Source organism: Austrofundulus limnaeus, unplaced genomic scaffold (genome assembly GCF_001266775.1).
Source record: "Austrofundulus limnaeus strain Quisiro unplaced genomic scaffold, Austrofundulus_limnaeus-1.0 Scaffold231, whole genome shotgun sequence".
In the NCBI taxonomy this organism is placed as follows: Eukaryota; Metazoa; Chordata; class Actinopteri; order Cyprinodontiformes; family Rivulidae; genus Austrofundulus; species Austrofundulus limnaeus.
Genome location: NW_013952633.1, coordinates 732,100 through 751,148, shown reverse-complemented (window position 1 = coordinate 751,148; position 19,049 = coordinate 732,100). Strand labels below are relative to the sequence as shown.

The 19,049-nt window shown below is 38.5% G+C and overlaps 1 protein-coding gene across 2 annotated transcripts in view; it reads left to right on the top strand.

Annotated features, from left to right (window-relative positions):
* The window catches only part of jakmip2 (janus kinase and microtubule interacting protein 2), a 21,605-nt gene extending 2,591 nt beyond the window's left edge, over window positions 1-19,014 (top strand). Inside the window, exons 2-24 of one of the 2 annotated variants that reach the window (XM_014019800.1) lie at window positions 4,960-5,196; window positions 5,283-5,537; window positions 5,629-5,871; window positions 5,958-6,167; window positions 7,686-7,784; window positions 7,930-8,076; window positions 8,158-8,298; window positions 9,443-9,499; window positions 9,767-9,889; window positions 10,879-11,007; window positions 11,180-11,263; window positions 12,594-12,656; window positions 12,818-12,916; window positions 13,601-13,702; window positions 13,798-13,851; window positions 13,937-14,002; window positions 14,098-14,166; window positions 14,288-14,365; window positions 15,024-15,074; window positions 15,172-15,324; window positions 15,413-15,478; window positions 15,777-15,853; window positions 16,989-17,075. In XM_014019800.1, the coding sequence (XP_013875254.1) occupies window positions 5,068-5,196; window positions 5,283-5,537; window positions 5,629-5,871; window positions 5,958-6,167; window positions 7,686-7,784; window positions 7,930-8,076; window positions 8,158-8,298; window positions 9,443-9,499; window positions 9,767-9,889; window positions 10,879-11,007; window positions 11,180-11,263; window positions 12,594-12,656; window positions 12,818-12,916; window positions 13,601-13,702; window positions 13,798-13,851; window positions 13,937-14,002; window positions 14,098-14,166; window positions 14,288-14,365; window positions 15,024-15,074; window positions 15,172-15,324; window positions 15,413-15,478; window positions 15,777-15,827 (2,469 nt within the window). In that variant the 5' untranslated portion in view covers window positions 4,960-5,067 and the 3' untranslated portion in view covers window positions 15,828-15,853; window positions 16,989-17,075. Of the gene's footprint in view, window positions 1-4,959; window positions 5,197-5,282; window positions 5,538-5,628; window positions 5,872-5,957; window positions 6,168-7,685; window positions 7,785-7,929; window positions 8,077-8,157; window positions 8,299-9,442; window positions 9,500-9,766; window positions 9,890-10,878; window positions 11,008-11,179; window positions 11,264-12,593; window positions 12,657-12,817; window positions 12,917-13,600; window positions 13,703-13,797; window positions 13,852-13,936; window positions 14,003-14,097; window positions 14,167-14,287; window positions 14,366-15,023; window positions 15,075-15,171; window positions 15,325-15,412; window positions 15,479-15,776; window positions 15,854-16,988 lie in introns of both variants that reach the window. The other variant, XM_014019799.1, reaches the window with a different exon arrangement.
* Window positions 19,015-19,049: the final 35 nt, after the last annotated feature.

Genomic DNA, 19,049 nt, shown 5'->3' with positions numbered 1-19,049 from the left:
GTATCATATTTTTCAAAAAAAAAGGGGAAAAAAGTGCATTCTTGTAGGGTTTTTTCACTGTTAAGCTGTTTGTGAGAGTGCAGTGTTCTTTTGGGAAGCATTGCCAGGGACCTATAACTTAATGTTAAATCAATTGTGAGTCARTCCATCCATGGAATCTCTGGTATCAGTTAGTCTTTCTGTGGAGGAAAAATAATRATTGATAACAATGATTTTATTGATTGAAGACTGTGATTTGCTTTAAGCTACAGTTTCCTAGTTTATGGAATGAAATTTTACTTTAAACTGAGATTTTTTTAAATTCTCTTTTAACTKTTCAAATTGAACATTTTTATTTGCACTGCTAAATCAATTTTGCTTTGTGGGAAATATGTAACCCTTGTTGAGCCCAGTGAACCTGTATGAAATCAGTCCTATCCTGAACAATTTTGCCATTTGGATCAAAACAGCCATTGCCACCATCACAGCAACCCACATACACTAGCTGTTGTCTTTCTTGCTTTGTTGAAAATATGCAAATAACCCAGTCTGTAGAAGCAGATTGTAAGCACACACGCCACTACGACAAATCACAAATTGAACACACTCTAAATTCTGATTYGTGATGCCAAGACTGTTGGGAAAATCCACCAGCAACATCCCATTTAATGTGTGGAGAGTCAAAAGTGGGTCATGGTGCCACTGGGCTTCATGTTGGGAGTATTTAAGGCACACTGGTACAACAGTGCCTGCCCAGAATCAGAGCAGAGGAAAACCAATATGGGTCACTCTGTCCGTTCAATTGCTCCATGAATTTGATTAGTTTTCTCTGCCATGTATTATTTTACAGTCTACATTTATTTTTAGAACATGCATCTTGTTAGTTACAGCACTACACTTGCATGCAGTTCTTTGAGCATCCTTGGGTATCATTCAATTACTAAAGCATTCTCCTTGACCTTGGAATATATATAATTTTGAGACAGTAGTCTTACTAGTGATGTAATTTTGTGGAGAAAATAACTGAAGTGTGCATGTGTTAAAAATACCCCCRATTTATGTAGTTTAATTATTTATACATTATTTTTGCAGCAGAATTCTTCCCCAATGCATAAAAAAGGCATCATGGTGATACTGAAGGGCTGGCTTTATACCAGCAGCGTGGCATGCATGTTGAGTGTGCAGAACATTGTATGCTTTTTTTTGGCTTCCATGTGAACAGATTGTAGCTGTTTACCAGACAAGTCTCAGCTGCTTGTAGAGTTTTATTGGATTGCCTGTTTTTCTCAAGTGTGACATAAATGTCAGGGTAGTGATATATAGAAAGACTGCACAGACCCAAAGGTCATATGGGTACTAAGTAAATAAATCCACAAAGCAGTTCAGAAATTTACACTGGCTGGCGTAAAACTTGGCTAAAAGTAGCCTTGCTGGGATGGTTGCTTTCTTTGAGGCCAAGAGACACCATGCAAAATTATCAATCCACATGTGGTCTTTCAAATTTTTAGCATCCTCTTTGCTTTTGTACCAATTTTGGGGCTTAAGATTGTTATCATAAGCAACATAAGAAAAATTAAATCAGCTGTAATTAGTTTTTGGTTGCTGACTAAATGGTTTCTTACAAATGGTTTTCTTACAAAGTCATAAAGTCAAGAATGCTGCAAAAAATGACATTATGTGCAATAGAGACTTGAATATCTGGTTGTATGGCAATCTTTTGATTCTTTTCTAAAACTTTTTACATGAAATATTGTAAGAAAAAATACTGCTAGGCAAAAATGTCTTTAGAGGATTGAAGRGATTTGCAGTTCACAAAGTGTGTGTTCTGTTTACTCTCACCTTATGAACACGCTGAGGAAGCAGTAGTTCATGTCAGAGCTGTCACTGTTTGACTGAAGTTCAAGCTGTGGGGTGTGCGATGCAATCTCATACGGAGCAYACAAAAAACAAAATCTAGTAGTTGGGTGGAGTATTACAGTAAATAGGAACATCTGAAATGAGGATGATTCCCAGGTTTGAAATGTYATAATGAGAAACACTTTCAAATTGGTGCATGGCTAATCTCCTTGGATATTTRGTCAGCTACTACATGTTAAAAGTGGAAATGTCATAATCGTAAATGACAGTAACATTAAAAAAGAAGAAACATACAAGAAGGCATTTCAGTAATTTAAATCAGCACGAACTCCCCGCTTAAAGAGAAAAAAAAAATACCGTATGACTTTATTGTAGCTATCTTCGTAAACAGAGGTTAAGTCTGGCTGCGGTGCTTTGAGTTTGTTGATAATTCTGTTTGCTTAACTGTAACAGTAATCAGATTGACTCAGGATCATTGAATAGGCATATCCAATCAAACCTTCAGAACAGTATCTGCATGAAATTTAGGTTAATACAGCATTATTGACTATGGTGAACTATGATTGGCTTTTCCATGATGCTGATGTCATCATCTGATTCAAGATGAACATAAACAATTTATCTGGGAATCATTATTACCACTATCACTGCCCTGTTTTCCCTAAGCACATTCATTTTTTGTGCATGTTTAGGTTAAATATAATGACTCAAAGTTTAAAACTAATAAGGTAATGGCATTAAGACGATGTTTAGGTAGAAGTTACAACTTAGAACACTTCAACTTCAACCCTACCCTCGAAATGAGCTCAATCTCTTTTTAAGCATCTGATCTGATGAAAATCTTTCAAAAAGGTTCTGAAATGGTTCAGACCAAAAAGGCTACAACTTCTTTTTATAATCTGCAACTCAAAATCTAGTTATGCCATCTGTCTGCAGATTATTACAGACGCCTCTAACTCTTCGTAAATCGTCTTGGCGGCACAAAGTATGTGGTTTGCACATTTATGGATGGATAATCCAAAATCTCTAATAAAGAACATAAATAAACAAACATGACAGGTTTTAAAAACTCACAAACCATCGGTCAGATTAATTATTACTTCCATTTTAACAGAAGTTCAATGAGTTTGTGTGTAAATCTTAAATAGCAAGTTTCTGCTGTCARTTTTTGTGTGGTATCAGAATGGCAGGCTTGGTGTGGTTGTGGATTATGCTTGCGTTCCCCAGATGCCATCAGTTTTGTTTTAGGTGAGTTTTGTGGCAGAGTGAACACCTCATCTCTCTCTCAAAGCTGTTTTTACATAAGATGCCAGAAGTGCCCAAACCAATTCCTGCATGTGTTTTCTAATGAAATTTATCATCACTCAGTGCAACCAAAGGCCTTTCGGAGTGATTGGCAGCCTGAGGTCTTTTGTACGTTTCCACACCACTTGTCTGGACAGGTTATAAAATTTCCTCCTGTAAAACATGAAATGGTCATCATAAATRTGCTGTTTTGAAACGTGTTGCACCAAAAACATGTTTAAGACTCTTCTGACTCTTGTCTTGCCTTGAGGATGTTACAGATCTACCCTCGTAGCTGCTGCTTGTTTTACCTCCCTATTAGGAAGTCATTGATGGTCTTWCCTTTGATCGAAATTCCTTGTATTCACATCTGCAGCTAGGAAAATCCCATTCATCTAGCATTAACTGATATGCTATCTGTGTGTGTGTGTCTGTGTGTGTCTGTGTGTAGTCTGTATTTCTTCCTCTGAACCTTACCTCTGTGGTAAGTGCCAACCTCAGTCTGTCCTTTCTGAAAGCACCATTAGCTGTTAGAACAATCCAAAAGCTTACCCAGGCATTAACCCAGGGCTGTGGTCTGTGCAGCAGTGGTTTATTAAAAAAGTACTCCTACAAAACAGACTTTTCATCATTTCATACAGAGGTGGGTAGAAGCTGGTTATGTTTATTCTTTTACTTGAGGAACTTTTAGGAAAGAAATGTACTTTTACTACTTGTTTTACAACCAYACTTTTTATTTTACTTGAGTAATATTGGTATGAAGTATCATTACTTTCTAGAGTACCRTAAAGGTTCTGTATACTCTACCACCGTAAGTACTGTACTAATGAACAGCAAAAAGAACAATATGGCTGCGGACATGAGCGCCTGCTGCGAAGCAGGAGGAAAGGAGAGCAGAAAAAGCTCAAAACTTATTTCTAGCGGCAGAAGAGGTTGGAAGATGGCTGTTTAATGTATGCTTTAATATTGCTAGAACATTGCCATCAAAAATAAAAACAATATTAAATAAAAATAAAATTAATMCACACATCTCTGTYCTCCATGACTGYGAAGCAGCAGAACTGTAATGTGAGGAAGTGGGCAGAGTCTCTGCTTGGGTAACGAGGAAATGAGCTGGGCTCCGGTTGGGGTGGGCTGGARTGCGGCCTGTGACATCACAGGCCGCGGGATTTGAAAACTTGACATTAATATACATGAATAATACATTTACTTAGAGTTAATATACCCCTGGGTGCATTTATTTTTGGTCCTAGGACTGTTTTTAATGAAGTGCATACCCAAAGTCGAGTAAAAAAAAMCTTTAAAAAGTGAATTTTGCATATTAAGTCCCCTGTAAGAGCAGCAGACAGTTTCAGTTTCGCTCGTGTGCTTTGTCACTGCCGAGAGCCTGCAGGAGTCATGGATGGGGTGTGTGGGGAGCGGGGTAGGGAGGTGTGCTCCGTGGTAAGGAAGTTCGGTTTAAAGACACGTCCCAGGGGCGTTTCTGGTCCCAAAAGGCGTTTCTGGTCCCCACCTGTCGTTTTGCTCCTCAGCTTGGCTTTCTAAAAACGCTGCAGGATTTCTCAAACATGCATGAATGAGTCAAAGCAAGGCTTTGGGCATGCTTTTTATGAGAGTATAACATTATAACATGATATAAAACAAAAAAGTTGATTTTACATGATATTGCCCCTTTAAGAAATTTAAGTTTGTGAATGTTTAGAAAATTCAAACTCAATTCAAATTCAAAAATACTTTATTGATCCCAGTGAGAAATTGTGTTTTTGTAAAAAAAAAAAAAAAWAAAWAAAAWAAWAAAAAAMYWWKKYYYCYWMTTKKTTCTTTTCTCTTTTCCTCTAGCCCTTGTGTTTAACAGGAGAATGAGGAGGAGGAGGAACTGGAAATCCTGGAAAGTTTCTCTGAAGTCTCAATGAAAGCATCAGAAGACCCTCTTTAGTGTTTCAATCAATGGCTAAGAAAAGCCGTACCAAGGGCGAGAAGCCCGAAGCGCTTATTTCTGCCTTACAGGCTGCCAATGAAGATCTCAGGTCCAAACTTACTGATATTCAGATCGAGCTGCACCAAGAGAAATGCAAGGTATTCATGAATGTTTTTGAGAAGTTAAAATATTTGTGTCAAATATATAACACAACTCCTTTCATGCTTTTTGCTCCTTTCAAAAGGTGAGCAAGTTGGAGCGCGACAAGGTGCAGGAGGTGAAGCGGGCGCGAGAGCAGGAGCAGCATCGGCACACCGCCATGCTAACGGAGCAGCGCGCCAAGTGGCACGAGGAAAAGCAAAAGGAGCTGCAGGCGCTCAGGGAGAACCTGACCCGGCAGCATGAGCAGGAGCTGGCCCGCCACGCCAAAATCAAAGATCAGGAGAATCAGAGGCTGAAAGCGGCCCTCAACGCCATGCGGGACGGCAGTGGGGAAAAGGTGAGGTTAAAAAAATAAATCAATTCCCTAAAACTTTCCAAAGCTTGGTCCGTTTTCAGGACTTTGCCTCGTTATATGATCTCCTCTCCAGGTGCGCACGGCACTGACTCTTGAAGCCAAAGAGGACGCGCGCCGCTTCTTTGACCAGGAGAGAGTGAAGCTCCTGCAGGAAATAGTGGAGCTGAAGAATGCCAAGAAGCAGACGGATGAAGCTCTGAGCAACATGATCCAGGCAGACAAGATGAAGGCCGGAGACCTGCGGGTGGAGCACCAGCAGCATCAGGAGCAAATCTCCAAGATCAAGTGGGACTGTGAGAAGGACATCCGCAGACTGGTGGGCACAGCCAAACGTCTGAACACCAGACACTTTTAAATTATTTTAAATATTAATTATAACCTCTTCTTTCTTCTCCCTGATAGGTTGATGAAATCAAATCCAAAGACCGCACCATTTTTGCTCTAGAGAAGGAGTTGGAGTCGACAGCGGGCTGCCTACAGAAGCTGCAGCTTCAGAAGGACGCCTTGGATGAACAACTGTTCCTCGTCAAGGAGGCTGAGTGCGGCTTGGGAAGTCCGAAACGCGAGATTCCAGGCAGAGCTGGAGACGGRGCAGAGCACTGTGGGAGTCCTGTAAGTAGTCTCAATAACCAGATGATTTTTCTATTATTTATTTTAAACAAAATTCAAGTCASAGCTTACTTATTTAGTCCCTAATCAGTTGGTTTTAGTGGGTTTACAKTTACTGAAACATGATGCCACAAACCTCGATACACACTTGTGACGGTACCGTTTTTAATGCTGTTTATTGTTATTAATTTGAAAAATTTAATTGGGCGCCAGACAGGTCTCCCTCCTGACATGTAGGATGTTTTAACTAGCTGATGGTGTTTTAACTGTTAGTTTTAATATATGGTTTAGAGTCATTTTATTTTAACCGGTCACACAAGGACATGTACAATTCTAGAAAAAAAATACATACCCTTTTAACCTTAAACAAGAAGTGACAAAAAAGTTTAAATAAAGTGAACACAAACAATGGAGTCTTACTTTTCAAAATATGTTATTTACAAACAATAAAAAATACTAATACAAAACAATACAATACAAAATATATCCCCTTTCCCCCCAGTGTCCATGTGTGGTGTTAAAACCACTGTTMTTCAAAAGTTCAGGCTTGGCTAACAAGCAAAAGTTCAGGAGACTTGACTCCACAYAAAAATAAGGTTGACTTGTCTTTACAAGTGCGAGGCTTGGTGCWGGTCAAGGTGATACTTGACAGATTCCAAGGAAGAAAACAAAACACTCACAAACAAAAACCACACCTATAAAAAAACTCATACACAAAATAAACACCTCAAACAAAAAACTCCACTTCCAGGGAGCTAAAACACACAAAGATAAATACAATTACATTTAGTCATTTCAGCAGCTTGAATCAACATGAAATGGACTTACTTTTTTGTTGTGTGTTTTAAAGGCAGCTGAAGTRTTTCATGTTCTAAAGCYTGAAACAWACTCGCTCYGACGCCGACGGGTCGACGCGCGGTCACGTGGTTGTTCGGCAGTCATTTTCGCGCAGACCTTTCATAATTGTACGACACCCTCGCGCCGAGTTCGGGAAACCCCCCCTCCCTGAAACATACGTCACTGCATGGAGTTCCCCCGCAACAGCCGATAATGCAAAAAAAAAAAAGTCATACTCGTCACTCACCCGACGTATTTATCCACATCTGTCCTGGTTTTGCACCACAGTTTTTATCAGTCAGATTCCTTCGTGCACTGCGTCTGTTTAATTTCCATTCATGAGTTTTTCACGGAATGACTATCTTTATAAAATTCTACTTCCTGGTGTCGGCTCTGGGAGCGAGTCGGGGTTTTTTTTCCCCCTTTTTTTTTTTTACCGAGTCCAGCAGTGCATTCAGCACAAACAAACAAGCCATAAGTTTTTCATGGTTTGACTATCTTATAAAACTCTGCTTTCTACTCTGGGAGTGAGTCGTTCTAAATAATCACTTTACTGTCACACACCAAAAACAGAATAAGCCCTCAGATTAAAACAGTTAACTTGTGTTTGACCTTTGTGAAGCTAAAGACGGCAAATAAAAACTTAAGCAAATCAGCCATAGTTGTTGTTTTTGTTTGTTTCAGGACATGAGGAGAAATCAGAGGCGAGTTGCTGAACTCAACTCAACCATTCGCAAATTAGAGGACCGCAACGCTCTGCTGGTTGAGGAGAGAAACGAACTGGTACGTTCAAATCAATTGTTACGAATAATAATAAACAAAATCTATTTGTTCTTTTTTTTAACGTGTTGTCTTTTAGCTCAAACCTACTTGCTTCAGTCTGTTATCTTTTATTCAGACATTTAATGTGAACTTTTCCCTCCAACAGCTGAAGCGAGTTCGGGAGTCAGAAAAGCACTGCAAACCCCTGCTGGATAAAAACAAGCTGCTGAATAAAAGGAATGATGATTTAACTCAGACTATCCAGAAGCTGGAGGAGAAACTGAAGAGCCTGATGAAGGAAAACCTTGAAATGGTTAGWGCATAGTCAAACTATCTTCTCACTGGATCTGTAGGCTGATTAGCAGCTKATGTCTCTCCTTATCTTTACGTACAGAAGGAGAGGATAAGCTCCCATCCTCCTCTGAAGAAGCTGAAGTCCCTGAATGACCTGGACCAAGCCCACGATGACCAGGAAATTGCTTTTCTAAAACTTCAGGTCCTGGAGCAACAGAGTATGATTGATGAGCTGACAAGAGTACGTTTGTTCAAAGTTTTTTTTTTTGTATCWGCGATTTTTGTGTCATAGGTTATGAAAATTCTTTGTGATTGTGCAGCGCTATGGCACAAAGGTCACCGAGGTGAAACACATTTGTGACAAATATTTTCTGAYTGAGGGTCCCATTTAAACTGAAGTATGAGTTGGAGGGTCTTCAGATTCACTGTTTGCTTTTTTATTTCTTGTTTTAGAACAGCAAAATGACAACTGACAAGATTTACAGAGGAGTTTTCAAACTAAAGAAAAACATCAGAGGCGTTACGGATGCATCTTAGATTGCAAAGCATAGTTTTTTATATTTTGCTTAAGAAAACAGTAAATTTGGGAGGCAAATAACATACTTATAAGGGGGAGGGGTCGTTATGCAAAACCTGACTTTTCCATGCTTTATGTCAATATCAATGTCAATTTTATTTATATAGCACATAAAAAAACAGAAGTTGGCCAAAGTGCTTCACAATAAAGCCAAATGAATAAAACAGTTGAGCAAAACATAAATATAGACAGTAAAATCAATTTAAAATACAGAAAAACATTATGCATAAACGTGCAGATATAAAGCAACACCCATTTACGCAAAGCTCCCCGTGGAGCTCAGTCTGCAGCTGAGCTCCTACCCCACAGAGCAACCGTCCCCCAGAACATTGTTTGGAAGACGTACTGAAGTGAAAGTGTTAAAAATGGTAGGAATTTCTTAAAGAGACAGAGACATTTATTTTTGATATATACAGCTTTTTCATAACGACTGAGGGTAACATAGTTACTTGACTGTGGCATAAAATCGAATGTGCCTGGCCCCCCAAACACACACACACACACACACACACACACACACACACACACACNCACACACACACACACACACACACACACACACACACACACACACACACACACACACAAAAGCATATTTCTTGGTTTTTTTACACTGAAATGAAAAAAAAAGCTGGGCATTACAATGATGAGAAACACATCAGTGTGAAAAACAACACATAAGCAACTAATTAATATAGTTAATTTCAGTTTCAAAGAAAAAAACACAGACATTTTGGAATTGTTTGCAACAACATTTTGTCACATTGTCATGTTGCCTCATTTGTCTTTTTACTGTGACTCCATCCAGGATCGTGAGAAACTACTTAGGAAGAAAAGGCATAAAAGAAGTTCGAGGCCAATAAAGGTAAATAGAATTTGTCTGTTACAATGCCGTTATTATAATAATATTATGACAACACCACTAATTTAACAAGATGGTTTAAGGAAGCAATATCTCAGGAAGGTCCGTTCATAAAGAACTGAATTGTACTATTGTCACTGTGAAGATTTGTTTGATTTAATAGATATAAGAATAAAGGCCAAATACTATATATTGYAAGAAAGAGATGTTGAGAAATTTGCATTAAAGTTGATGAAACATGAAAACTAAAACTTGYTTTATTTTCTGCAGAGACACATTGTTGTAGACACATTTTTTGGGTACGATGAAGAGTCTATGGATTCTGAGACGTCCTCAGTGGCTTCATTCCGCATGGACAGAACCCCGGCTACTCCTGATGAAGACATGGGCGTGGTAAGAGTTATGATTTTCAGGATCGCAGTCCTTCTGGGACCTCTCTGTGCACAATTTGCAAACACTTTCAAATCAAAAACAGGCATGTTAGGTTATTCAATAACACTAAATGACCATTGGATATAGGCACTACCCCACAACTCAGAAAAGGAAAACGACTAGATAGATTATTTTCAAAAATTTATTCATTTCATTAAAAAAATAACTATATACAATAAAAAAATAAACCAAGAAAATACACAAATCAACATAAAATGAAAGGTAGCAGAAGAAGAATAAATCTTATTATGTCTGCACCTTTTATCCTCAGAATATTGTTACGACCCCAGCTCTCAAAGCCGCAACATAATAAGAAGCACGACAYAAGGCAGCCATTTTTAAACCTTAAAAGGCATTTATTGTTTATGTGTCTAGGAGTTTTTGAGTTGAAGGTTCTCACCACCTGGTCCACACCAGAGTCTGTGTGGGCCAGAACCAAATCTGCCTCTCGACAAAGGTCAGTTTGGACACCTCCTTGTCCTCTGTCGTKCTCCCCGTGAAYTTTGCAGTTCACAGCAAAACGTCCACACACACAGTCGCCGTCTCCGTTGACCCAAACGACCAGCTCCAGCCCGAGTTGGCGTGTTGTCTCTTTACCTCCGCAGCTGCGCTCAATCAGCTCGACAAGRCCCAGAACTGATTCGCCTCRTGCTGCTCCTCGCTCGCTGCTTCTGAGCTGTAGCCGAGTCCGCTCCATCAGCTCCGTCCGACGTGGTACTGCGCACCTGCAAGCCTAGATTATAGTTGACGTGACGCACAGGGTGCGAGGGGGCTCACATCAAAAGTGACGCAATCGCGGCGTCCCCGCCCCCGCGCATTGGCCCCACGTTGTGTCCTGGCGCGTGGTCGTGCACCTCTGAAATTTCAGTTTTCTACCTAGCAGAGGCAGTTGTGTTATTTGTCCAGTGAAACCATAACATCTGGCTTTTTGTTTGCATGTGTCAAAAAAGGGCATTGCCAATGAAGAGTCTGAGTTACGTTTCCGCCAGCTGACCCGGGAGTACCAGGCGTTACAGCGAGCCTATGCCCTGCTGCAGGAACAGAAGGGAGGCATGCTGGATGCTGAGATTGAAGCCAAGGTACAAATGTGTGATAAGGAAGTGCCGTATGTGCAACTGGTGCCGCCTAAACCCTCATTTGTATTTTCTATTAATAAAGAATAGTTCTCTACCAGAAAACAAAGTAGACCTAACTAACACTGGTGTGATTTTAGAGATGYTGTCCTAACAGAGTGCTTTGTTGTTGCTTTAGGCTCATGAACAACTTCAAGCAGATGTTCTCAGGTAYAAAGCCAAAATAGAGGATTTGGAGAAAGAACTAACCTTGAAGGGACAGGTAAGCTCTCCAACAAGATGATTAAAGATGCCTGTTTAACACATTCATTTACCCCGCAGGAGTTACTCCGGTTTGGCAAGTTCACACAAGAATCAAATCTATCAAATTTAAACTTTGTTTGAAGCCGATTTGTGTAATGCTGGACTATTCAGTAATTTAAGACAAATAAGCCGTGGTCACTCTTAAAGGGCTTCAACCACAGAGTAACACTTAAAATTATGTCAAATGAAAAGTTAAGTTGTTATAGTATTAAAAATGAACCTTGGATTTAAAATCTATCTAAAATTAAGGTAAAAAGYTTCATCGGAGTCCCAAATCTACTCAAAATAAGTGAAATAATCTGCCAGTGCAATAAGACAGTTTCATTTGATAAGACTTGAAATAAGGACAATTTCCAGGCTAACAAGATTAATAATCCAACACATTCTGCTCTTGCTTAGTTTATCGGTCTCAAAACAAGATGGAAATATATTTTTGGYTGGATAAAAGTTTGTAAAACCTGGTTAGATGGAGAGTTTTGCTGTGTAAGAGCTTGCTGTAAYCATATTTATTATTTCTGCGCTCTTAAAGTTTGCATTTTATTGATCTGAATGTAACAGCAAAGGACAAAATGAATGAAAAATAACTTACACTAATACACTAACCATCAACCTTATTGTGGTGTTAAAAGGGATTTAATTATTGTGGAAGTGAGAATGTTTAAACATACTCTTACCAAAAAGTAGTACATGCAAGTATYCATTAAGTATACTAACTTTAAACTAAAAAAATAAAAGTTTACTTTCTGTTTAATTTTTAGGTACTTATTTGAGATATACTTAACCAAGTTTATCTTACACTGTACTTGGCTTGCACTAAAAATATACAAAAATCTGCGTATACTTACTCTGTACTAATGTTTAAATGTTTGGCCATGATAGAGATGTATTCTTAGTGAACTATTTTACTTTTATTATACTTAAAAATGTACTTTTATAAACTAATAAAATGTCACTAAAAGTTTACTGCTAGTAAACTAATAGTATACCTAGAATATTATTTTCAGTGTACTTCTGAGTATACTTTAATAAATTTAAAGTCGGCCAATTTAGTCCCAAGAAGTATACTTGTTAGTAAACTCCTAGTATACTTACAGTATATCAGCATACTTGGTAAACAAAACTACACTTAGGGAAATACACTTTTATATGCATTGTATACTTAATGACATGTACTTAGTGTACGTCTTTTGGTAAGGGTATCATTTTTGTTCCATTTTTTTAAATACCTCTTAAAAGATTTGGATATTTTGCATTATTTTCTTTAATTGGTACAATCGTCTGTGTTTCAGGACTCCAAATGGGTTGAGGAGAAGCAGCTGTTCTTACGGAGGAATCAGGAGTTGTTGGAAAAGGTTGGCCTGCACTTCTTTCTCTGGTTCCTCAGAACAGCTCAGGTTTAGTTTGTGCAGTAAAGCTTTAACAGTAATCATTGCAAACACGGTGAGATGTAAAATGATTTTTATTTTAATTTGTTTTTAAACTGTAGAATTATTTCCTTCTTTGTGATGCTCAGGTGGAAAAGTTAGAGTCGGACTGCAGCCGGCTTCAGCAGGAGCTGCAAGACTCCAGAGACCAAAATGAACTGTTAGAGTTCAGGATATTAGAGCTGGAGGTGAGTTCAGTGGATTCGCATTTATTTAGCAGATTAATGTCAGTTAAATGTAAAAACACTTTGATCATTAATGTACTGCTTTTTAATGTAATTACTACTGACAGCAGGAAAATACTTTCCAAGAAAAGCGAGTAACATCAGGATTTTAGAACGCACACACACACACACACACACACACACACACGCACGCACGCACGCACGCACGCATGCACGCACGCACACAGGATATAAAGTAGTACATATTTTTATTTGTCAGCTGCCAAATGACCTCTCTTTGTTGCTGAATTAGCTTGTAAAGTGTCTCCATCTGTCAGTCAGCCTAAAATCAAGCTGGAAATAGTTTCTGCAGTTTATTGGAGCTGCAGCTCATAAACTGACAGCAGTTTTTGAAGRTTTAAGTTGTCTCCTTGTTAAAACAGCAGAGAGGATGTTCTCAATACACTACTGACTTCTCAACAACATGGTTGAACAAACCAAAGAACCCAACTTCAACAAAAATGCTTATAAAATAAAAGGTTTAACTTTCCTTTAAAGACTTCATGTCTTCTATAGTGTATCATGTTCTTTTTCTTTCATTTATTCTTAGCATTATTACAGGTTTTGTTGGTATTTTTCCCATTAGACCTATGCTAAAAAATAGATCAAGCATTATTTTTTGTTAGTGAATTATGTATTTTGTTTCAGGAGCGTGAAAGAAGATCCCCTCCGTTCAACCATCTGAGGATGCATCCATTCTCTGAAGGAGTCAGCGCACTGCAGATCTACTGTATGAAGGAAGGGGTCAAGGTGTGTAATTATTAGGTGCTCTTTTCTCTCAAGCAAAACAAAGCTATCAAAAGTAGTTAAAAGCTAAGATAATTTTTTTTTGGTTTATTTCACAGGACGTGTGCATACCAGACCTCATCAAACTACTAGACATCCTCGGAGACAACGGGGTAATTAATGTTTAACCTAATTTACTGGCCTGCTCCACTAAAACAGGGATGCCATTAAATAAGAAATTGTTTTGTTTTTGTACAGAACTTGAGGAATGAGGAGCAAGTGGCTATTATCCAGGCTAGCACTGTGTTGTCACTAGCAGAAAAGGTAAGAAAAGGATTTACCAAACATGATCGTGCCATATTAGAGGCGAGGGGTCTGTGCAGCTGGGACTGAGGACTGTGCTGCATGTCGCCCTCTAGTGGATCCAGCAGATAGAAGGGACCGAAGCAGCGCTTCATCAGAAGATGATGGACCTGGAGATTGAGATGGTAGGTCATAAAAACTGTTACCCATGATGCACCTCGTGTAATTTTGACCAAAGATCAAAGAGGGTGAAAATACTTAAAATGATTTTCTTCTCACTGTTGTCCATCCTCTCACTGTGTACAGGAAATGTTCTGTAAACAGAAAGGATACCTGGAAGAAGAGCTGGACTACAGAAAACAGGCTCTGGATCAAGCCTACATGGTAAACATACTTTCATAAACCAAACCTGGACACATCATTGCCAATGTTTTTAGAAGTTCGCTGTATTTTTATTTTAGGACATTATCTGCTTGTTATGATTTGCAAGGGCGTAACTTTAGTTCTACCATGGGGGGGTTATGCTCTCAGTCTGTTTATTTATTTATTGAATGATTTACTTTTTTAAAATGATTTAGGGTATTTGGGGGTTAAAATACATTGTAATACTTTTACTGTGATTTACTTAACTTTCCTCTTTTCTTTGTATTTACGCTGCATCTTTTCTGTTCAAATTAAGTAAAGGGTGACTTCTTTTTCACCCATTTTTCTGACCATAACAAATATTTTACAATTTCAGGATATATTTTACAACATACCTATTTCTCACTTAGTATGTATTTACTTTGTATTGTGCATCTGTGCACTTAACCTGTTAATTTGTATTGTGTTATACCAAAAAAATATAATATTTGGGAAGGTTATATTGACTGGATCAGATTACTGTGGAGGTCATAACCACCCTAAACCCCCCACAAATTACGCCCATGGTGATTTGAATGTTTAGTAAAAGACACAGGTGTAAATATGTTAAAATATAAATTGAGGTTTTATTTGTGATATCTAAACTAATAACAGCCCCCCTGTTCTTATATCTCAACAGCAAATCCAGGAGTTGGAAGCGACTTTATACAACGCTCTGCAGCAGGACAAGGTTTTTTAACGTTCTGTATTTCATCACAGCCTCAGAGTTAAGAAAACTGCTTTAGACAGTTTAGAAAGGGACAAATAAATCGATCTCCTCCCACCAGGTGATAAAATATGATGAGCCTCTGAATGAGCTTCAGAAGGATGAGCTGCGAATGGCGGTGGAGAAGCTTCGGAGGCAGATGCTGAGGAAGAGTCGAGAGTAYGACTGCCAGATCCTCCAGGAGAGGATGGAGCTGCTGCACCAGGCCCACCAGGTCCGGCTGCCTCTGCAGTCATAACACAGCAAAGCTTTGTGGATGTATGTTTAAACTAACATGTCTGTTTTCTCTAAAAAAATTGCAGAGGATTCGTGATCTTGAGGACAAGACAGAAATCCAAAGGAGGCAGATTAAAGACTTAGAGGAAAAGGTAGGATGTGACTGATGCMTTTCTTTAAGACAAACAAATAAAACTTAATTCATCCATGCACGGATGWTTTTATTCAGAGCAAAATGTGCATTATATTCTTATACAACCACTTGTTGCTGCACACATCTTTAAAAACGTTTTACACTTATGCTGAATGGAGTCTTTTTACTGACTCTCTTCAGAGATGATGATTTTCTATAATGAACAWGTTTTTGTTCCTGTTGTTACTAACATCCAGTATCTCAAAATGTTTAACTCTCTCACATGATTTGTTCCTTCCTTCTCTTCCTGCCTCTAGTTTCTCTTTCTATTCTTGTTCTTTTCTCTTGCCTTCATCCTCTGGCCTTGAAGTCTTTAGGCTGTCCTGTAGCAGAGGTGAGTCCAGCCGTCTTTCCCTCCAAACCACCACTTTCTTTATTTCTGGACCTTGGTCAAAAAGGGGGTTATTAATTTAAAACTCTACAGCAGGTGCTTCAGACTTTAAAACCTGAGAATACTTAAAAAAATATGATCTCATCGAATGTAGTTTTATTTTTAAACAAAAATAACTATGAAATATTATATTAATAATATAATAGTAAGAATTATTTGACTCTGGTTCACCTGTTTCTGTTTTGCATTTGTCTACTTCTGTTCAGCTCTTTTCTTTCTGTCTTTTTTTCATCCTCAGCATTTTTCTACTTTATGTATTTCCATTAACAAACACTTCTTTTCCACATTCACACAGACAACGTCATTTTATTTAGTGTCCAGGAAGCAGGCATCTCAAAGCAGAAATATCAGCATCATAATGATTCTTTGTTATGTATCATCATCCTGTCCTGTTTGTAAAGAGTTTGGATTTGTTTTACAGACAATAACGCACAATTCAGAGATTCTTTTTAAACTATAGGGGATGAAAAAATTGCCATTTCTACATTTTAAAAGGTATCGGATGAGTAAACGGTGTGCTCCCAAAATAATACAAAATGGTTCAAAAATGATTTATGATCCCATGAAAGATTTCTACCCTGGATGACAAAATAAAGCTATTTTGTTTTTTTCTCTGTTGCATTGGCACCAAAACTTTTCCTTTTAGTAAATTTTGTCTTCTGTCTGTAAAGGACTGTGGGGTGAAACATTTTCACTGTAGCCATGATAGTTATTGGTGGAGGCAGAACTCAGAATGAGTCCGAACAGGAAATTTAAAGAATTTAAATTAAAGAATTTTATTTCAAGAGACATGCTTGAAATTAAAAGACAAAGCAGCCCAGACATTTGGTGATGATTATCAGCAGGATCAGTGCTGTGAAGGGTTTTCTATAGAATTACTGGAAAGTTGTACAATACCGATTTTAAAATCCATCCATCCATCCATTATCTTTTACCTGCCTCTTCTTGTCACTGAGGTCATGATTGATTCAATTTTTTTTATAATTGTTAAATGTGGTGTTTTTATTTTGTCAAGCTGATATGTTTTAGATTTTTTTGTAACATACGTCGTTTTTTTTTTTTTTTTTTTTTTTTCCAGGTCTTGTGTACGCTTGGAGATCCTGTTTGGGACTTGGATGTTATTTACATGTTGGACAGGCTGGAGACGGTGGCGTGCGTAGCGGTGACTGTTTGTGTCATTCCACCAGTGACTCCTAATGCTGCTCACGTCACTTGTTACTTTTATGGTTATCTTTTATTTAATAAAAAACAGTGGTTGAAATGTTCAGAATGCTGCCCAGGATGAGCTGTTCTTGAGTTAAAATTGGACACTAAATGGTTTTCCAAACATCTGGGAATAATGCTGCGAGAACGGCATCTATTAGAAACACACAAGCGTGCACAGATATACTAACACACAGTTTATAAGCGTGCATGCGTATGCAGTTACAGACACACACACGTGCTTTGATGATTCCAAACCAAAGCCTGGAAGGTGTTCTCTCTGCCGTGCAGAGACGGACGTTCAGTCGCAGCAGGAACGTAAACAGGAAACTCTTAAGCAACGCTGAGGACAAACAACAAACCCACAGCCTCGCCACGTTTCCTTCACCCATCTTTATCATCCCAATTGGAGAGAGTTTTCTTGATGATTGCAACCACTTCAAAAAGCGAGCAAACTCAGGGCCCATGAGTGCAGAGGCTGACGGCGCAATGCCTCAGCTCAGATAACAATAAGGAACGTTTGGGACCCGGCGTCCCTCCTCCTCCTGGCCTGTCGTCACCGCTCCCAAAATGGTGCTGACACACACTCACTGCTTGTGCTCACCCGGACGTCACGCTTGAAATCAAAAGACAGAGCTGTGCTGCAGACACCGGTGTGGACGGATTCTACAGAGGGACCACGGACACTCAGGTTGACACGTCATCACTGGACTCGGATAGTAGACTTTCAGCAAAGAGAGAGAAGAAAAAAAACAAAGAAAAGTTTGTAGAAAATAACACTCTGATCTGATCCATGTTAGCCTTGATCTCTAAGAAAAAAAATACACATTATTAAACTGCTCCAAAATGTTTCTGAAAAGCCAGCAGATTTGAAGAATCTGATTCTGGTCGTTTGTTTTTAACTGTTCCCACCTCTCAGACACTGTTTCCCAAGATTTCCAGAGGGGAAACGTAAATATTCTGTATTGTAATATATGCATTGTTGATATGTACAGGAATCTGAATTATTTCTTGTAGTCTCCTCTATATATTTAATGTGAATAGTAGTACTTCCTTCTTTTTTTTTACCCTCTGAAGCAGCTTGAACAGTTATTGTACTTGGCAGTTTATAAATGGTATGAATTGCTTGGGTTTTTGTGGTGATAGCTGCAAAAAAAGGAGATTTATTCCCTTGAAATTTTATAACTAAAAAACACTATTGGAATATGATATGGAAAAGCTAAATATTTAACCCATTTTTTTTATTTTATCTTCCCTTTACAACACATTCTGAATATTCTAAACTGTTTAACAAGGAGTTGACACTTATTTCACTGTTTTGCTCTTCAAAGTTGTCAAATTTGGCCCCAAACCAAACCTGGTTGTATTGTCTGTTATTGTTCTTAAATTTTTATCATTTCAAATAACAGGTAAAGTGAAAATGCATATGAATATTGCAGGTTCTCTGACTTTCCTGCTATCTTTTACTAACCAAAACTGTCTGATGCTAACAACTTCCTTTCACTAAACAGTTAACAGCCATGCAGGGGTCCGTTTCAGCTGAATGTAACAGGAGAAAGTGAATGCAACGCTACACCTGCTTCCCTTCTCTGTGTGAAGCCAACTCTACCCATAAACTGAAATATTTACAAGCTGCTCTGTGTTTCTGAGCAGGAGTAAAGGAATCTGCCATCACTCCGACCTCATGGCTCTATCGTCATCATCACATCCCGCTCAGTCATAACAGACYACCCTGTTCACCCCAGATTATCAGGAAGAACCATATTCTTGTCCTAACCTCTACCTTTAATGAACTTATCTTCATTCTGCGTCCTTAAATGTGTCACAGATTAAATATATTAATTTACTACATCATTTTCACCATCGCTTGTCTTCCAACAATAAAATCTCACTTTATTCCATTTAGATTCTTTATTCATCCGAAACGAGAAAGAAG